This window comes from Lipotes vexillifer, unplaced genomic scaffold (genome assembly GCF_000442215.2).
Source record: "Lipotes vexillifer unplaced genomic scaffold, Lipotes_vexillifer_v1.1 scaffold496, whole genome shotgun sequence".
NCBI classification, from domain to species: domain Eukaryota; kingdom Metazoa; phylum Chordata; class Mammalia; order Artiodactyla; family Lipotidae; genus Lipotes; species Lipotes vexillifer.
Genome location: NW_006786690.1, coordinates 4,318,140 through 4,336,552, shown reverse-complemented (window position 1 = coordinate 4,336,552; position 18,413 = coordinate 4,318,140). Strand labels below are relative to the sequence as shown.

Below are 18,413 nucleotides of genomic sequence, written 5' to 3'. Positions count from 1 at the left end.
CAGGAAGCACTAGGTAAATGCACGTAGTAGCGGCTTAGTGAGAATACTCCTCACCTATCCCTACGGGCTCAGTGCATGTCTGATGCTCCACAGACATGCAGTGGCAGCACGTGCCACCCACGACATACATACCCCTCCCACCTTGGTGAGAGATCCCAGCATTCCAAGGAGCCCTGAAGATGACCTCATCCAGCCCCTCACACCAGAATTATTCTCAGACCCTTGGAGGCAGGGTCAGGGCATATCCCTCCTCGAATCCCTAGTGGCTGAGTTTAAAGCATCCTCACTGATTTTCCAGTGTATGTGAATGCGCGCACACGAGCATACACACCCCCCCTGAGTGGTCACACTGCCCTGTGTTTTGTCTGAGAGGGGCTGAGAAGCTTAGGGGAGGCCTGGGGCGGGGTGCTTCCTGGGCCAGCAGGAAGGGTAAGCCCCCAGCCAGGATCCCCCAGATTAGCCCAGATCTGGGAGACTCCAAAAGGGACTAATTTTGTTGTTTTCAACGCGGAGCTGACTACGACAGGCTGGAGAGAGGGACAGACAGCCCGGGCCTCACAGAGGAGCCAGGGCCGCCAGAAGTCCAAGAGAACAAGCTGTACACAATGGTGGCACCAGAGGGAGGGGTGGGGCTGGGACTGGAGACAGGGTCAAGGAGGGAGGGGACAGAGAGTAGGACCAGCTCTGAGGGACAGCAGGGAAAAGAGCTGGGGCAGGATAGTTCAGCTTCAGGCATATCTCAGCTCCTCACTAGCTGTGTGACCTTGGGGAAGTCACCACAACTCTCTGAGCCTCAGTTTCCTCTTCTGCAAATTGCAGCTATTTATCCCCATCCCACACTGTTGTTGAGAGGATCAAACAAAATGACGCAGGTCAGCTGCTCAGTGCACAGTGGCCAGTGCCTAGTGATACCCGTGAACACTCACAGCACTGACCACGTGCCAGGCACCACACTGAGCACCTGAAATGCTTTCATTCGGCTGTCCTCACAACAGCCCCCAAGGCACGTTACCATTAGGCTCACTTTACAGATGAGGAAACAAAGACACCGAGAGCTCTGACCACTCCTCCACAGGGATCTAGCAATTTCCTCATTAATTTCCGGTGAGCATTTACTTGGAACTGGGCTGCATGCATGGTAACCAGGGCTGCGCTGGTAAAGAGCCTGAGCCACCAGGTTCAAGGGCTAGCCCTCCACTGCCTTGCCGCATGAGCCTTGAGCAGGTCACTGAACAGCTCCAAGCCTCAGTGTCTCCATCTATAAACTGGGGATGTTAATAGCCCTCAGCTCATAGGGCAGTTGTGAGAATTCTGTGTTACACCTGTGTTAATAGGTGTTGAGTACCTGGAACAGGGCTTGGCACAGAATAAGAGCTCAGTAAGTGTTAGATCAGTGGCTTTTTCCTTGTTATTATTATACACATACACACAACCCTGAAAGCCCTTCAAGTGACTTCATGAAGCCTGAGAATATATTGCTTTGTCCAGCCACTTACTATCTATGTAGCTTCAGGCAAGTTCCTTTACTGTGATTCTCAGTTTCCCCATCTGCAAAATGGGCTGAAGGAGTTCTGCTTCACAGGTTGTTGTGAGGATTAAATGGGTGCATGTGTATTGAGGACATAGCCCAGTATTAGTAGGTGCTCAATAAGCAGTGGTTGGTGGGGCCCCTCCTTTGGATTGGGTCTTCTTGATACCCTGGCAGGGAACAAGGAAGACAGAGTCTCCTTGTTTGACTAAGAAGGAAACTGCTGGGAGCCGGGTCCCTGATCTTCCCAGGAGGCCCGCTGCCCCTGGCAGGACAAGGAGCCAAACTGAGGGACAGGCAGCCCTCCCTTGGAGGGGCGGTGGGGGGGCGTGGCAGAAAGAACAGAGGCTCTTCAGGGACACCTAGGCCAGGGTCCAAGTCCTTCTTCTGGGTGCTGCCACCCCATCTGGGGTGTCTTGGGCCAATTTTCCACGGCTCCTTGGGGTGCTGGAGGGAAGCCTAGACCCTTTCGGCCCACGCTGGCCCCTGGGCTGATCCAACTCCAGGACAAGGGCTAACCAGGAAGGACAGGCAAGGAACATTTGAGCTGCAAGATCACAGGAACCTTCCAGCTGTGCCCATGGTGCAGAGGAGGAACCAGGTCCAGAGAGGCGGGTCACTTGCCCAAGGTTGCCCGGGCAATTAGTAGCAGGACAGAGAGCAGGGCCTGGGTCTTCTGACCAATAGACAGCTCCCTCCATGCTGGGGACAAAGGGACAGAGACAGAGCAGGAAACAGATGAGGATCTCTAAGCACTAATCCTCCAGGATCCCCTACCGGTCCCTGATCCACGCTCATGTCAGTGTGGTCAGAGCCCCTAGAAAGCAGGATTTGGGTGGGAGGAGAAGGGTCAGCCTCAGCCTCCTTCAGGAATCACCGTGATGGTCAAGACAGGGCATCCGCTTGTCACGGACCTGCCCAGGAGCCAGGAGAGACTGCAGGAGGTGCCCCTCTCACCCTGGTGAGTCCTCAGCCCCTCCTGGGACCATGAAAACCTCAGGACCAGAGGGGCAAGGGGGCTCTGCTCCAGTCACACAATAGGGAAGGACCGGGTCAGGACTCATGGACAAACCCTTCTCTGGAGAGTGGCAGACCTGGGTTCAAATGCCGGCTCCCCCACTGACAGGCTGTGTCATCTCAGGAAGCCCTGTGCTGCTCTGAGCTTCGGGGTCTGCACCTGTCGGTGGGGCTAATGCTGCCCTCTCACTGACAGTCGGCTCAGGACACACACCTGTGAAGGGCCCAGGGCCATGGCCAGTACGTTGTAGGTGCTTTTGTGCAGGTTTGTTTCTGAGAAGAAGGCGAAAAGCACAGGCATGGGTGCTCTGTGAAAGAAGGAATCAAGGAGGGGCAGCAAGCTTGAACTCACTGTGACCTTGGGCAGCTCACAACCCGCTCTGGACCTCAGTTTCCACACCTGTAAAAGGAGGAGATGGGACTAAATTATTTCTAAGGGTCCTTCTAGCACTAAACACAGCCTCCCCTGACTTTTTTTTTTTTTTTTAATTTTTGGCTGTGTTGGGTCTTTGTTGCTGCGCGCGGGCTTTCTCTAGTTGCGGCGAGCGGGCGCTACTCTTCGACGCGGTGTGCAGGCTTCTCATTGCAGTGGCTTCTCTTGTCACACAGCACGAGCTCTAGGCACACGGGCTTCAGTAGTTGTGGCATGCGGGCTCAGTAGCTGTGGCTCACAGGCTCTAGAGCGCAGGGTCAGTAGTTGTGGCGCATGGGCTTAGTTGCTCCTTGGCACGTGGGATCTTCCCGGACCAGGGCTCGAACCCGTGTCCCTTACATTGGCAGGTGGATTCTTAACCACTGCACCACCAGGGAAGTCCCTCCTCTGACATCTTGTCTCCTACATCTAACCACCCTCCATGAGGGCACTAGCAACGCTGCTGGGAGGGATGGGTGAAATTCCATAACATGCAATTAACCATTTTAACGTGTACAGTTCCGTGGCATTTAGTACATTCACAGTGTTGGGCAATTACCACCTCTATCCAGTGCCAAATCATTTTCATCACCCCAAGGAAAACCCCGTACCCAGCATTCCCCATGCTCCCTCCTCCAGCCCCTGGCAACCACCAATCTGCCTACTGTCTCTATCACCTTACCTATTCTGAATATTTCATATAAATGGGACCAGACAATATGTGACCATACAATTTGCATCTGCCTTTCCCTTAGCATGTATTTGAGCTTTATCCTCATTGTAGTGTGCTTCATTAATATCTCTTTTATGCCTAAATAATATTCTGTTATATATGTATACCACAATTTGTTTATCCATTCATCTGTTGATAGACATTTGGGTTGTTCCTACCTTTTAGCTGTTGTGAATAGTACTGCTATAAATATTCATACACAAATATTTGCTTGAGTACCTGTTTTCAGTTCTTTGGGGTATATGATTAGGGGTGGAATGGCTGGATCATATGGTAATTCTCTGTTTAACTTTTTAAGAAACCACCAAACTGTCTTCCATGGTAGCTATGGATTTATTTTTATATATTTATTTTTCGCAGTCCTTTTTATTCACTGTAGTATCCCTGCACATAGGAGGCACTCAGTGCACATTTGTTGAAGGAATGAATGAATCTCCCACCGTCTCTGCTTCCCTGTCCCAGAGCCCCGTCACCATGTCTAGGGCACCATGTCCCCTCCTTCAGTAGACTGTAAGCTCCAAGAGAGAATGAATTAACATTTCGTGCAACCCACCTGGGGCCGGACCAGAGAAGGGGCCCAATACATCTGTCTTGACTTGATGCGGCTGAGCTTCCCCAGGGATGGCTGGAGCTGTCGGTGTCTGTAATCTGAAGGTGCCCCATGAGAGCAGCACCTGTGGCCCTGCACCCTGTCGGCTCCCCAGGCTGGCTGTGTGACCTAAGCCAGACGCCTTCTCCTCTGTGTTCCCACAGCTCTCTGTCTGGGCACCTTTGAGGCTGGGCCAGAAGCTGCACCCTCTCATGCCCACCCCTGGCCCCTGACCTCTGACCTCTCTTCCAGCTCCATCGGCCGTGTCCATCATGCACCAGGTGAGCCGCACCGTGGACAGCATTACCCTGTCGTGGTCCCAGCCCGACCAGCCCAATGGCGTCATCCTGGATTACGAGCTGCAGTACTATGAGAAGGTACCTGTGCTCCTGGGCACTCTCCCCACTCCCGCCTCCCGCAGGGCCCCCTTCCAGGCTGGGTTCTGGGGTTCTGCCATCCCGCAAGACGAGGCAGTCTGGTGAAGCAGAAGGAGCAGTGGCCTCAGCTCCATTGCTGCCCAGCTGTGAGACCTCAGGAAGTTGCCTTGACCTCTCTGAGTCCTGCTTTTCTGGTCTAGGGGATCAGGCCACAATCTCAGTAAAATGTAGTGGTCACAGCCCTTTCCCCACCAAGGCCCCTTTCATCTTGATTTTGATGGGCCTGATGTTCTGAAAAAACTGGTTTTCCCAAAAGCTGCATTTAAGTAATAATTAGTCATTTACCCATTCTGAAGCAGAGATTTGAAACTGCTCAAGAGTGAGAGGGTGAGAGGGTGGAGCTTCCTCCCCATGTTGCTCTGATTCCAGCTAAAACACTTGTTTTTGTTTGCCTGAGTGCCCTTTGTATGTATGGGGAGAGAGTGATTTCTCTTTGAGCTTTTAAATCAGACCTTTATTACTCCCTTCAGGGACCCAGGGTTGGAAGCCACTGGTGTAGAAGGAGCATTGGACGAGGAATGAGAAGCTGTAGGTTCAAATCCCAGCTCCATCCATAACCAGCTGTGTGACCTTGGGTGGGCATCTTTCTCTCTCTGAGCCTCAGTTTCCCCCTGTGTCAAATACAAATGAGACCACCTCTCTCGCATGGCGGCTGTGAAGGTTAGGGAGAAAAGGCAGGTGTAGTGCCCAGCATTGCCTGGCCCTCAGCAGAGACAAGTGTGCTTTCCCTTCCTGCCTGCTTCTCGGTGGGCAAGAGCTACATGATGTAAGGCCAGGTGAGCTCAGCACATCTGAATGTGGGGTCTGCACAGTACAGAGACAGCAGGGGACAGAGCAGCTGGACATCAGAGGCCCAGAAAACCCTCTCTTTGGGATGATGACATTTTTAACTGCTCCCTGAGGCACCAAATAGCCACAGAGACCGTCCCTGGGAAAGGGATAACTGGGCTCCCATTCAGACTAGGTTGTAAATGACTACAGGAAGTACATTAGTTGAGGGTAAGCCCACTGGGAAACAGAAAAGGATGGAAAAGCTCTCCCTAACGACTAAGAGGAAGAGAGGGGGAGTCATTTCCAGACAGCCCTGCTGGGGCCCGCGTTCTGAGGCCCAGCCCAGCCCTCCCACTCTATTGACCCCTGGATCGGCCAAACTCTGGTGAGTCTCAGAGGTTCGGCAAATACCTATCCAGCCTCACCCAGCTGGTTTGTGATTGCTTCCTTGCTCATCCCCTCATCTAAGCAGTGCACTCCGAGAGACCAGAAACCACATCTGTCCAGTACACCACCTGCTCCCAGCGCCCTGGGCCTGGCACCAAGGAGACACTTGATAAACATTGGCTGAATAAATAAGTGAGTGAATCCCTTCCCGTGGCCTTGGTAGAGAGTGCAGACCTTGCCTTATCTCCGCTGTGTCCCTCGCCTGGCACACAGTAGGTGCTTGAGGTGTTGTTGGACAGCCTGAGCTGGGATGAGGTGAGGGAAGCAACTCCACCCTCTCTGGGCCCTGGAGAGCCTTAAAGTAGCTGGGCACCGAGGGTAGCTGGACCAGCTGCTCCCAGGCCCAGGAAGCCCCAGGCTTTGCAGAACATTTCCACCCCACTCTGGCAGGGACAGTTTAGCAGCTCAGAATTAAAAAAAAAAAAACTAATTGAGAAGCTTTATGATTAAATGAAACTGAAAACATTTGTCCCCAAAGATTGGAACGGAAATGAGAAATCCCGGCGCGGGTCCTGCCTACGACCCATTTCCTACCGAGAAGGGAGGGGCTGGGGAGGCTGTCGGAGGTGTGAACCAGGAGGCAGCTCTGTCCTACTTTCTGCCGCTACCCAGGCATCCCCAGGCCCCTGCCAGGACCAGCAGGCCCTGCAGCAGCCATAGTTACCACCTGCTCAAATTTCCTGAGTGCCCACTACGGGCTGAGCACATCACCTCTGTTACCTCATTCATCCTTGCAGCAGTGCTATTCGTCTCACTGGACAGGAGGGGAAACTGAGGCACAGGGAAGTTGTGTAACTTTCCAAGAGCACCCAGCTGCTAAGTGGAAGACTTCACCTGGCCCTCCTGCCTCCCAGTTTTCTCCCAGGGATATTCTGGGATGACTGTTAAGAGGTGGACAGGAACAGGCCCTGATGGAGAATTATAGGCACAAATGGCAAGAGAGGGGCAGACCTGAGGTACAGCTCTGATGAGACGTGGCCTTACTTCTGTCAACCCCTCCTCCCAGGGCCTGGGTGCAGAAAGAGACAGCTTGGCTCTGCAAGTGGGCAGATGGACTCTGGTTTGTTCAACATTCACTGTCACCAGCTTTGGGCTGGGCTGCTGGATGCCAGGAATACTCAGAGTAACCAGACATGCCTGAAGGCCTCAGGGATTTCACAGTCCAAGGGAAAAGACAGGTTCAGACACAAATAGCCATTAGACAAGATGTGCTACAGGCCACAGAAGGGCCAGCAAAGGTTTCATGGGGCCACCATAATCCTGGCATGGATGAGAGGAAATCTTCATTTAGGTTACATTTGAGCCGAGCCTTGAAAGATGCTAGGAGTTAACCAGACAGACAAGTGATGAGAGCAGGGTCATTCCAGATGGCAAGAACAGCATGTGCAAAGGCCCTGGGGCAGGAGTGTGCTAGCTGCATTCAGGGAACAAAGAAGGCGAGAGTGGCAGGAGCGACCAGAACAAGGGAGGGATTGGTAGGGGAGGAGTTTGGGAAGGGAGGCGGGGTGGGGTTGTGGTGGGACTTCCAGGCCATTAGAGTCTGGATTCAATTTAATGGAGTATGATAGGAAGCCATCAGGAGATTCTGGAAGGATGTGATCTGACTCCTATTACTTTAAAGATTCCTACAACTTGCCATGTGGAGAATAGACTGCAAGAGGGTCCCAGGGACACCGTAGACCCAGCACAGGGCTCTTATGGGACGCCAAGAGAGAAATGATGGTGGCATGGAGTTGGAGGGCTGGCAGCAGAGATGGTGAGAAGCTGACAAATTCAGACAATATTTTGGAACTCAGGGGACCAGGGAGATGTGAAAGATGACTCCCAGTGGATGGTGGCGCCTTTTCCTGGGGCCACATGTGGGTTTGCGATTTGCAGATGTAGGTGCAGGGCTTGCCAGGGGTAGGGAGATGTAGCCAGGAACAGACAAGAGAGGGTGCAGAGGAAACACAGAAGTGGAAGGATAGGATCCAGGAGAAAGGCAGGATTTAAGGAGAGAAAGAAAAAGTTGTTGATGAAAGTGTCAGAGAAGACACCAGCAGAGGGTGAGCAGGAGAGCCAGGCGTGGCTTCTATCCCTGAGCTCTGACATCCCAGCCACCACCTCTACTTTTCTGAGTCAGCCCCACCCTTGGGGAGGGAGAGCCGGGCTGCTAGTGGTGAGATTTATTTCTGGTAAGTCCACAGCCAGCTCTTACCCAACACTCCAGCATCCTCCTGGTGCCTGCAGTTGATTTCTTTAATGAATGCTCCAGATCCTCCCAGGTAGGGAAATTAGGAACTGAGCCCTGAAGTCCCCTGTGGGCCCCACCCCCCATCATCCTTCCCACTCCTCCTTTCCTTCTTTAGAAAGGGCTCTTTTGGAGCAGGCTTTCCGTTTGGCCTTTCCCCAGCTCCACTGGGATTTCCCAGCCTGCCCGGAGCCCGGAGCTGACAACCACGTTGCTGGAAGGCTTCTGGATGCCGTTGACGAATGGTGTTAGCCAGACCATGGTTGGCCGTTTCCATTGGTTCTGGCATCCCAGGGGAGGTGGCCTCCTTTGGCAGCTGCCCTGAAGCACACAGGTTCACGCTCCCTTTGGCTCCCCAAGAGCTCAAGAAGAGTCATTTGTGAGGCGGATGGGCCCTCGTAGGCCACATCGATTTATGTGTTTATTCAACAGAAACTTCTACTTAGCCAAAGTGTAGGGAAAGGATATTCCAGACAGAGGGAGCAATGGTTGGGGGAGGAGGGAGTGAACTGTGAAAGTCCAGGCTGCATTCAGGTTGTTGCCCAGTGTACATGGAGTTGTATCTACATGGAGAGGTTTGTCATTCATTCATTCAATTTGACCATTGGTGAAGGCCTCCTCTATCACGTGTTGATGTGATAACAGTGATGGTGGTAGCCTACATTTACTAAGTTTTTAGGTGTCCTAGAGACTATGGTAAAAGCTTTCCCCTTTTTTTCCTATTAAATCTCCACAATCACCCCGTATGGTACATAGTGGTGTTATCCCACTTTAGCGATGAGAACACCAAGGCTGAAAGGGCTTAAGAAATGCAACCAGTGCCTCATTGGTCCATTGGGTAAGGATCTAAACTGAGCACGAGTGGATTTCGTACTAAATTTCTTCCCATAATCCGTTGGTGCTTAATCTTTATGCAGATAATGGAACTTCAAAGAGAAGGGGAGAGGGAAGGGAATTGATGGCTCTCGAGCATCTCCAATGTGCCAGGCACTACCTGATCAAATTTTATCTTCACAACAACCCTGAAAAGTTGGCATTTATTGCTCCATTTTCCGGAATAGAAAACGGGCTCAGGGAAGTGAAGGGTCTTTCCCAAGGTCACGGTGCAGAGAAGTGGAAGAACTGGCATTTGAAATGACTTTCAATCCCCTGCTCAGTCCTGTGCCCAGCTTTAGAGAAGGGATCCACTCAGGTTAGTGCCTAAATTTCCCGAGGCACCTATGCCACCAACAGTTTCCTCCCATCTCCTCATACAATCAGAAACTTTAAACTTCCAGCCTCTAAGCGGGCAGCCACCCAGTCTGCAGAATCCAATCCCCCTTTTCAAGCCTGCGCCCATCCCGTGTTGGACAGCGGCATCTAGTGGCCAACTGTGGGACTGCATCCCAGGTTCATAGAATGAATAGTTTAACATTCACTCATTCATTCATTATGTCAGTAGTTAGTGAGCACATACTGTGTGCCCAGCCTGGGGGTCCCAGAGATGAACCAGACAAGGTCCCTGCCCCAGGGAACCCACAGGCTTAGAGAAGACACATTTATATCAGAACAGTGGGTGGGAGAGGAGACAATGGACCTGCAGTCTCTGGCTGGGACATCTGGGAAGTCTCCCCAGCCGAGGCGATACTTGTGCTGAGTCTTGAATGATAAGTAGGGAACTGCCAGGCAAATGAGTAAAGAGTATTTCAGACAGGGGCAACAGCACTTGCAAAGGCTCAGAGTGTCCAGGTAAGGTCGGATTGCCAAATAAAATATAGGACACCAGGTTATATTTGAATTTTTTTAAATATATTTTTAGTATAAGTATGTCTCAAAGAATGCATGGGACATACTTATACTAAAAAATTATTCATTGTTGAGTGGAAATGCAGATTTAGCTGAGCATTCTGTTTTATTTTGTTTTTTCTAAATCTGGCGGCCCTACTAGGGGAAGGGGAAGCAGTTGCATATAGCTGGAGCCTGGAGGCCCCTGGGGATGTGGCAGGAGAGACCGGCAAAAGCCAAGTCATGGAGAGTCTGGAATGCCAGGCTAAGGAGTACGGCCTTCGCCCTGTGACCGTTGGCAAAGGACTTTGCATGCAGGCCCCTATGCTTGGTACAGGGGAACGAAACACAGCCCCTTCCCTCCGGAGTTTACAATCAAGGGAGTGAGATGAGCATGGGCCTAGGGTGACGGGACATAGCCGAAACCAGACAGCAAGTGCTCCAGGGCTCAGAGGAGGGGAGGCACATCTGGTGAGGAAGTCAAGGAGGCTTCCTGGAGGAGTAGGCAGGTGATCTGGCTCAGGAGAAGAGACTGCCTATCCGCTGCTGCCCCCACATCCCAAGCTCTTTCTCACCTCCTTGCCTTTGCACCTGCTGCTCCTTCCCAGGAACGCCCTCCCGCTTCTTTGCCTGCGTGACTTCTATTTGTTCTTTAAGATTCCGTTCCAGTTGCCCCCAGTTTCCAGGGAGATTTCCTTGACATCATCTGATATCCCCCACCCAGGCCAGGTCACATGCCCCTGGGCTCACTGCACTTACCCTACCCGTGTAAGCATTTCATACGTATTAATTCATTTCATTCTCTAAACCCTTTGAGCTAGCTATTATTATTATTATCCCCATTTTACAGGTGAAGAAAAGGAGGCAGAGAGAAGTTAAGGAACTTGCCCAAGGTCACAAAGGTAGTAAATAATAGAGTCAGGATTTGAACCGAGAAAGTCTGGCTCCAGTTCCCTTTAACTTATACACTATAATAATATCGTAATTACATTATTACAGTGTAGTTGTGTAATTACATAATAGGATTGTAGTTACAATTATTATCTGTAATAACATTGCTCACACTGAATTTAATTGTTTCATGAGAGTTTTCAAGGGCTCCGCGTACCCGGCCATGTACAGGATTAACATGTACAATCAGGTGTGCATTTTTCTACATAAGGGTTCATAGCTTTTCATCGGTTTCTCAAAGGGGTTCATGATCCTCAAAGGGTTAAGATCTCCCCACCATTTGCTTTACTGAACTGAGCTCTCCAAGGAGGCCAGGGCCTCTGCTTTACCTCCTGTGGGTCCCTAGTGCCCAACCCAGGGCCTAGTGCAAAGAGGGTATTTGGGGAGGGCTTGCTGGGTAGCTGACAGACACCTGAACAAGCATCATGTAGGCTGGTAAACATCTGCATAAACTCAAGCACTTTTCCACTCCCACTGCAGCAGCTGGATCTTTGTCCTGTCCCAGACTCCTCAGGTCACCCTGGGCAGTGATCAGGTCAGAATTGGCATTCTCCTCTCTCAAAGGAGGGAACATCAGGTCCTGGGTATCCAAAGGCATGGGTATTAGAGGTGGCTCCATGCAGGAGACTTAGTTTGAGTCCCAAAGCAGCCACCAACTGATGCATGTGACCTTGAGAATCATTTTCCCTTTCTGGGCCTTAATTCCTGCCTCACTCAAATGTGCTGAGGCTGAAAGGGGGTCCGTCCACTTAATCCGTAGAGGCATGAGGCAGGAAGAGGGATGCAGAAGTGAATAAGTTGGGCCCTCTCCCTGCTGTCTCTAAGAACCCACAGTCTAGTCTTCAGGGTCTGCATACAGTGGCCACTCAGCATATGTGTATTAGTCAGCTGTTATTGAGATGATGCTGCAGAACAAACAATTCCAACAATCCAGTGGCTTACAACAAGTGGCTATTTTTCTTGCTCATAGGTTTTTGTCTGTGGGTCAACTGAGGTGGCGCTGTTTCAGCCTAGGAGTTAGGTCAAGGTCTTCTTCACAAGTTTCTCCTTCTGGAACCAGCTGTTACCCAGGTTAAGCCTCCCCATGGCAGATGGCAGAAGCATAAGAGACCAGGTCAAATCAACAAGCACATGTAAAGCCTCTACTTGCATTACGTCCTTTAGAATATTCCAACAGCCAAACCAAGTCACATGAACAAATTCAGCATCTGTGAGGCAAAGAAATATGCTCTGCCTTCTTTTGTGGGAAGTGTTGCAAATCATATGCAAAAGGTTTGGGTATGTGATTCTGTTACAGGAAAGGAGTGAAGAATTTGGAACCACAGATGTTTGTCCAGTAGCCATACCTGCCCCAAGTGGCAGGAGTGGATGGTGGACTCTGGGCTACAACCTCACTAACTGTTTTCTCTGTTCCTCGGCAGGAGCTGAGTGAGTACAACGCCACAGCCATAAAAAGCCCCACCAACACGGTCACTGTGCAGGGCCTCAAAGCCGGCGCCATCTATGTCTTCCAGGTGCGGGCACGCACCGTGGCGGGCTACGGGCGCTACAGTGGCAAGATGTACTTCCAGACCATGACCGAAGGTAAGCAGGGTCCAAAGGGCAGGAGGAGGGTGTTGACTCTACAAACAGAACAAGGACCACCTCCTATAAAGTGCCTTTGTGCAAATTAGAAAAGGCACCCCCTCTTCTAGATGTCAATTCTCCCTCCCTCCTGGGTGAGAACCTTTGTGCACTGTACAACCGCACAGCCATATATAGAGGACTGTTTCTGTGGCCCGGAAAAGATATGGACTCCTCCGTTACCATCATGTCCTTTCCTAGGACCGTTGGGAGCTCAGCCCCAGTTTGCAAAGCCACTCTGAGCAAGCCAATTCCATTCCCTGGGCCAGTTTCTTCTCATCTATGAAACGAAAGTATCATATTCCATCTGAGAGAGCAAACATTTTATCCATACATTACTCCAGTGACTTTCGGTTGGTTTGAGAAGAATTCTGAAGCCACATCTGAGCTCAGCAGGGAGAAGTGCAGGGATGGATTAGTAATGTCTTCCCTGGGCAAGAGAATGGAAGGTTGTAGCCCATGTGCTTTGTGTCTCCAAGTTTGGGACCACATGGTCTCTAAGCACCCTTCCTGCTCTAATAATCTTTGAGAAGCACAGTTAAAGAATGCAGACTCTAATGCCTGACAGTGCTGATTCAGCTCTAGCTGTGTGGTCCTGAGTAACTCACCTTACCACTCGGATCCTCAATTTTCTGATCTATAAATGGGGATGATAACAACTAACTCATTATCATCATCATCATCAAACTAGGGTCAGGATGGGGGATAAAGGTACAGGCCGTAGCACAGGGTTGGCACTACATCTCACGTACTTAGTGCTCACCAAATAGTAGTTAAGGTCATAGTTGTCATTGCTGTGAGTCTGGGGGCCCTTTCCCCAACCAGCCAAACTCCAGAGCAGAATACTTATGACCAGACTTCAGTATCCCTTCTTAGCATCTGCTTCAACCACTGGGCACGGGCCTCAGCCTTTGCCTGGTTGAACATTTCAGAGGCTCCTGGACCCCTGAATTCTTGTCTTATCACAAAAATCCTCCCTTATAGCTCCACCATCTCTTCTAGTACTCAGCTCCTCTGGAAAATCCCCCTTCCTTATGGCCAGCGTTTTTCACCTCTCTAGGTCCTCTTGCATGTTGGATGAGAGTCACTGACCTGGGGATTGGGGAACTGTCTCAAGATCTTTCTTTATTAATTCAACAAATATGTGTTGGTTCTAAGGACCCACAAATGACCTAGTCCCTGACTTCAATAAGTTCCTGTCCGGTCAGGGAGGCAATGAGAAATAGTAATAATAAAATTTTAAACAGTGAAGATGTTGATGACATTGAGAATGCACCGAATGGTTTCCAAGAGCCAGGGCCAATGCTGAGCACATTTTACACATTATCTCACTTAAGCCCATGGCCTTGGATCAAACAGACCTGGGTTCAGATGCTGGCACTGGCCACTTTCTAACTGTGTGACCTTAAGCAAATCACAATTTTGCTAAGCCTTAGTTTCCTCATCTGTTAAATGGGATAATTATAGGCAGTACATCATAGGACTATTCTGAGAATCACACAAGATGCATAACATACTTAACCATGACAGACACATAAAACACTTAAAAACAATAATAGTTAATATTTACTGAGTGCTCACTATGTGCTACAAGTTATGCTAAGTCCTTTACACAAAAATCCCATGAAATGGGAATTATTCTTCTTCTCACTTTACGTAGGAGGAAACTGAGCCATAGAGAGGTAAGTCACTTTACCAGAGATCACACAGATAGTAAGTGGCACCATTGGGACTCAAACCCAAGGAGTTCGGCTTCGCCTGTGCTTTTTTTTTTTTTTTTTTTTTTTTTTTGCAGTACGCAGGCCTCTCACTGTTGTGGCCTCTCCTGTTGCAGAGCACAGGCTCCGGATGCGCAGGCTCAGCGGCCATGGCTCACGGGCCCAGCCGCTCCGCGGCATGTGGGATCTTCCCAGACTGGGGCACGAACCCGTGTCCCCTGTATTGGCAGGCGGACTCTCAACTACTGCGCCACCAGGGAAGCCCGAGTCTGTGCTTTTAACTGCCTCTGTATATGTGTCAGATAATTATTATTATTGATTTTCATGTCAAATTGAGATGCAGGCATTATTATGCCCATTTTATAGATGAGAAATTGAGAGTTGGAGCAGTTCACGGACTTGTCCAAGGTTACTTGTGAGGGAGTGACAGCCAGTTCTCCACCCGAGCATGACAGATGCTCTACCAGGAGCAGAACAGACCTGGGATCCAAGGAGACCCAGTGTGGTGGGGATGCAGGGGGTTATGACTCCCAGAGCCAGGCTGAGAACACTGTGCTGTGCTTTCTCCCCAGCCGAGTACCAGACAAGCATCCAGGAGAAGCTGCCTCTCATCATCGGCTCCTCGGCAGCTGGCCTGGTCTTCCTCATTGCTGTGGTTGTGATCGCCATCGTGTGTAACAGGTGGGTGGTGTCCCCTGGCCTGGTCCAGGCCTGGCTGTCCAAGAGGGCTGTCTGCCCATTCTGCCATTCCTGGACAGTGTTTGTGAACAGAGGGGAAAGGAGGGGCTCGGGTGGCCTGGAGACCCACAAGTGGCCTCCCACTGCCTAAATGGCCACCGTTGGCAGTCCATCCCTTTTAGTCAAGCACTGCCCTGGACAAGTCCACTATTCGAGGAGGTGGCACATTGAGACACTAATACTCCAGCATGAAGGGACGTCTCAGAACAGTGGGTGGGAAAGACTGCAGGATGCCGGGAGCCAGGGATGGTGGAGAGGGTGTACCAATCCCCCTACTTTCTGCTCTAGTAGAGGTCCTTTCATGAACAGGGCCATAAGCAGGCTGAGGAACTCGGGTAAGCCCCCCTGGCTGAGGTGGCTGGAAGGAAGGGGAGAGGACACAGACAGGAAGAGGTGCAGGAAAGGGCATCCCAAGTGGCTGGCACAGCATAGGCAAAGGCAGGCGATGGGACCGGTTCCTGGACTTCTGCTGGGCTTAATGCAAAGACTCTCCCTTCTTCCTTAGAGCTCCCCACTTAAGAACAGACTAGGTCATAAGTTCAAATGAACAGAAGCCCCTGAGTTTCTGGGGCCAGGGGCCATGGCCAGAGATGACTTTGCTCTTTGAAAGGGGCTCAGCTGAAGAGGGGACAGGGGAAATCGTGAGCCTGGACTTGAAGTGGGAGAGGTGGCAAGAGCTGAGTGGGACCAGCGGGGGTGAGGCTGCTTGGCCAGGGTCCAGCAGGGCGTCCTCTGGCAAGGGGGTGGTTTCAAGGCCCTGCCCACCCTCTCCCTATCACCTACTGTGGCTCCCAGCTCCCCGGGCGCCTCCAGGTGGCTCCAGCCCTTTGCTCTTGTTCCAGAAGACGGGGGTTTGAGCGTGCTGACTCGGAGTACACGGACAAGCTGCAGCACTACACCAGTGGCCACAGTATGTATACCCCAGCAGGGCCAGCACCCCGGGCCCTCACTGCCAGTGCCCAGCAACCTATCCAGCCTTCTTTCACTGCCTCCACCCTTGCTGCGGTCAGACCGATGCCCAGCGGTTCCGGAACGTGCATGCACATGCCACTCCCTCTGCCTGAAGCACTCTATCTTTACCTGGGTCCCTCCCTCTCCCTCAGGCCTCATCATATACAGACCCCTCTGAGAAGGCTTCCCTGACCCCACCCTGGATTTAGGGCCCTCGTCTGTGCTTACACCGTGCCCCCCTACCTGGCTGCGCAATGATGGCCGCTTCCTTTCTCCCCACCATTACGCTGGGGGCACGTGGGGACCTGAAATTGTCTGACACTCACCACTGCTTCCCCAGCGCCAGCTGGCGGCCCCGCACACAGCAGGCACTGGGTATAGCCTTGCAGAATAAACACAGGAGTTGAGTGAGATGGTGAGAAGCCCAGGCTCTGGCCTGGGAGGGGAGAGAAGGGAGGCAGGAGGCCCCCTGCTGTGCCTGCTCAGTACCTCCATTTCCTGCGCCCTCCTACCCCACCTTCAGCCAGGTCTGGGGGCACGTGAGCCACACACTCCCAGAGCAGATGCCCCTCCTGGGGGGCGGATCAGAGAGAAGAGCAGGGCAGAGATTCCTCTCCGTCTGACCCTGGCAGAACCAACAACCTGTGCAGGGAGGGGACATGTGGGTCCTCGCTTCGGTTCACTCAGCAAACAGGAATTCCAAATGGGCTCAGTGGGGTACCGCAGGGCTCCTCAGTTGGCCACCAAGTAAGGGGGGGGGGGTCATCAGCACATCGCTTCATTTGTCGCATATTTGTTGTGGCCCATTATGTATATCAGGCCCTGCTCTAGGTGCTGGGGACACACAAGTAAACAAACCAAATATCCCTGCCCTGGTGGAACTTATATCCTAGTGGGAGGCACAGGGAATTGTTTAAAACACATGCAATAAGTGAATAAAGCATATGGTATATCAGAAGATGAAAAGTGCCATGGGAAAAAAAGCAAAGTAGAACAGGGTGATTGGGAGCTGCAGGGGTCAGTGCTTCGTTTTCAAATAGGGGAGAAGGGGTGGGCCTCAGCCAGAGGGCTTCCTCTGAGCAAAGGCGCAGAGGAGCTGGGGAACGAACTGTGTAGAACCTGAGGGAAGAGCATCCCAGGCAGAGGGAATAGCCAGTGCAAAGGCCCTGAGGCTGGAACGTATCTGGCAGGTTCAGAAACAGCCAGGAAGCTAGTGTGACCGGAGCAGAGTGAGGGGGCAGGAGCAGGAGGTATGAGGGGCCATGACGTGCAGATTCTTATCAACCGTTGCAGGACCTTGGTTTTCATTCTGAGTGAAATGAGAAGCCTCTGGAAGGGTCTGAGCAAGAGACCGATGTGCTCTGAGTTACAGTTTTCAGAGGATTTCTCTGGCTGCCATGTGGAGAATGGACTGAAGGGGCTGGGCTGTGCCAGGCAAGGACAGAACAGGGGCCGTGAGGTGGCTGCTGGGATAATCCAGGGAAGATATGACGGTGGCTGGACCAGGGTGGCAACAGGGGAGGTGGTGGGAAGGGGTTGGATTCTGACACACTTTGAAAGTAGAGCCACCAGATTTGCTGCAGGATTGGATACAGAGTATGCAAGGAAGAGCAAAGCCAAGGAGCTCTAGATACTAAGCCTCTGGGTAAGACTTAACTCGATGTAAAAGTTCCTGGGCTTAAAAATCATTTTAGACATACATGTAAAAATAATTAAACCATTAACATTTCCAGAAGACAATTTAGGTAACTATTTAACTGATATGTGGTTGGAAAAGCACCTTCTAAGCACAAAAGCAATGGAAGGACCATAAGACAAAGGTGGACAAATTTAACTACACAGAAATAAAAATCCACCTGTATGTTAAAAATAAAAGTCATAAATTCCATCACCCCATCCTACTCCCCAAGTAATAAAACCATGATCATGGATGTAGCTTAAACGTATTGTGTTCTGTGTACCAAGAACTCTTTTAATGCTTAACGTGTGTTTATTCATTTAATCCTGATAATTTCCCACTTTGAGTATGAGGAAACCAGGGCACACAGAGGTCCCACAGCTGTGCAAGGCAAAAACTAGGGTACAAACCCAGGGTGTCTGGCTCCAGAGCACACACACTTAGCCACGCTGTGCTACCTACACCCTTCTGAGCTAAAATAAGACAGGCTCACATGCTCCGTCACCTGGAACCATTTGGGAGCATCACTATTTAGAGGGTGAGTCCAGTAACAAGGAAACAGGTGACAGCAGGGATTTGTTTTCAAAATAGACCCCAGAATAGAATGTGTTGTTCACAGATCAACACATTCTCAAGCTCAAGCTCCTACGCCCTGCATCTGAGCAGGATTTTGTTTTTTGTTTTTTTTGTCAAAGCCCTGCCAGCCCTGTGATCACATATGTACCAGCAACCCTCTGTGGCTGGGACAGAGGAGGAAGCTGAGGCCTGGGTATGTGTGTGATGGCTCGAAGTCACCCTCACGGGCTCATGTTTTCCATCGTTCAGC

At 51.2% G+C, this 18,413-nt stretch overlaps 1 protein-coding gene across 2 annotated transcripts in view; it reads left to right on the top strand.

The window, feature by feature from the left end:
- The window catches only part of EPHB2 (EPH receptor B2), a 122,690-nt gene that overhangs the window by 92,674 nt on the left and 11,603 nt on the right, over nt 1–18,413 (top strand). Inside the window, exons 5-8 of one of the 2 annotated variants that reach the window (XM_007459198.1) lie at nt 4,532–4,656; nt 12,301–12,463; nt 14,793–14,901; nt 15,804–15,868. In XM_007459198.1, coding sequence (XP_007459260.1) covers nt 4,532–4,656; nt 12,301–12,463; nt 14,793–14,901; nt 15,804–15,868 — 462 coding nt within the window. Of the gene's footprint in view, nt 1–4,531; nt 4,657–12,300; nt 12,464–14,792; nt 14,902–15,800; nt 15,869–18,413 lie in introns of both variants that reach the window. The other variant, XM_007459197.1, reaches the window with a different exon arrangement.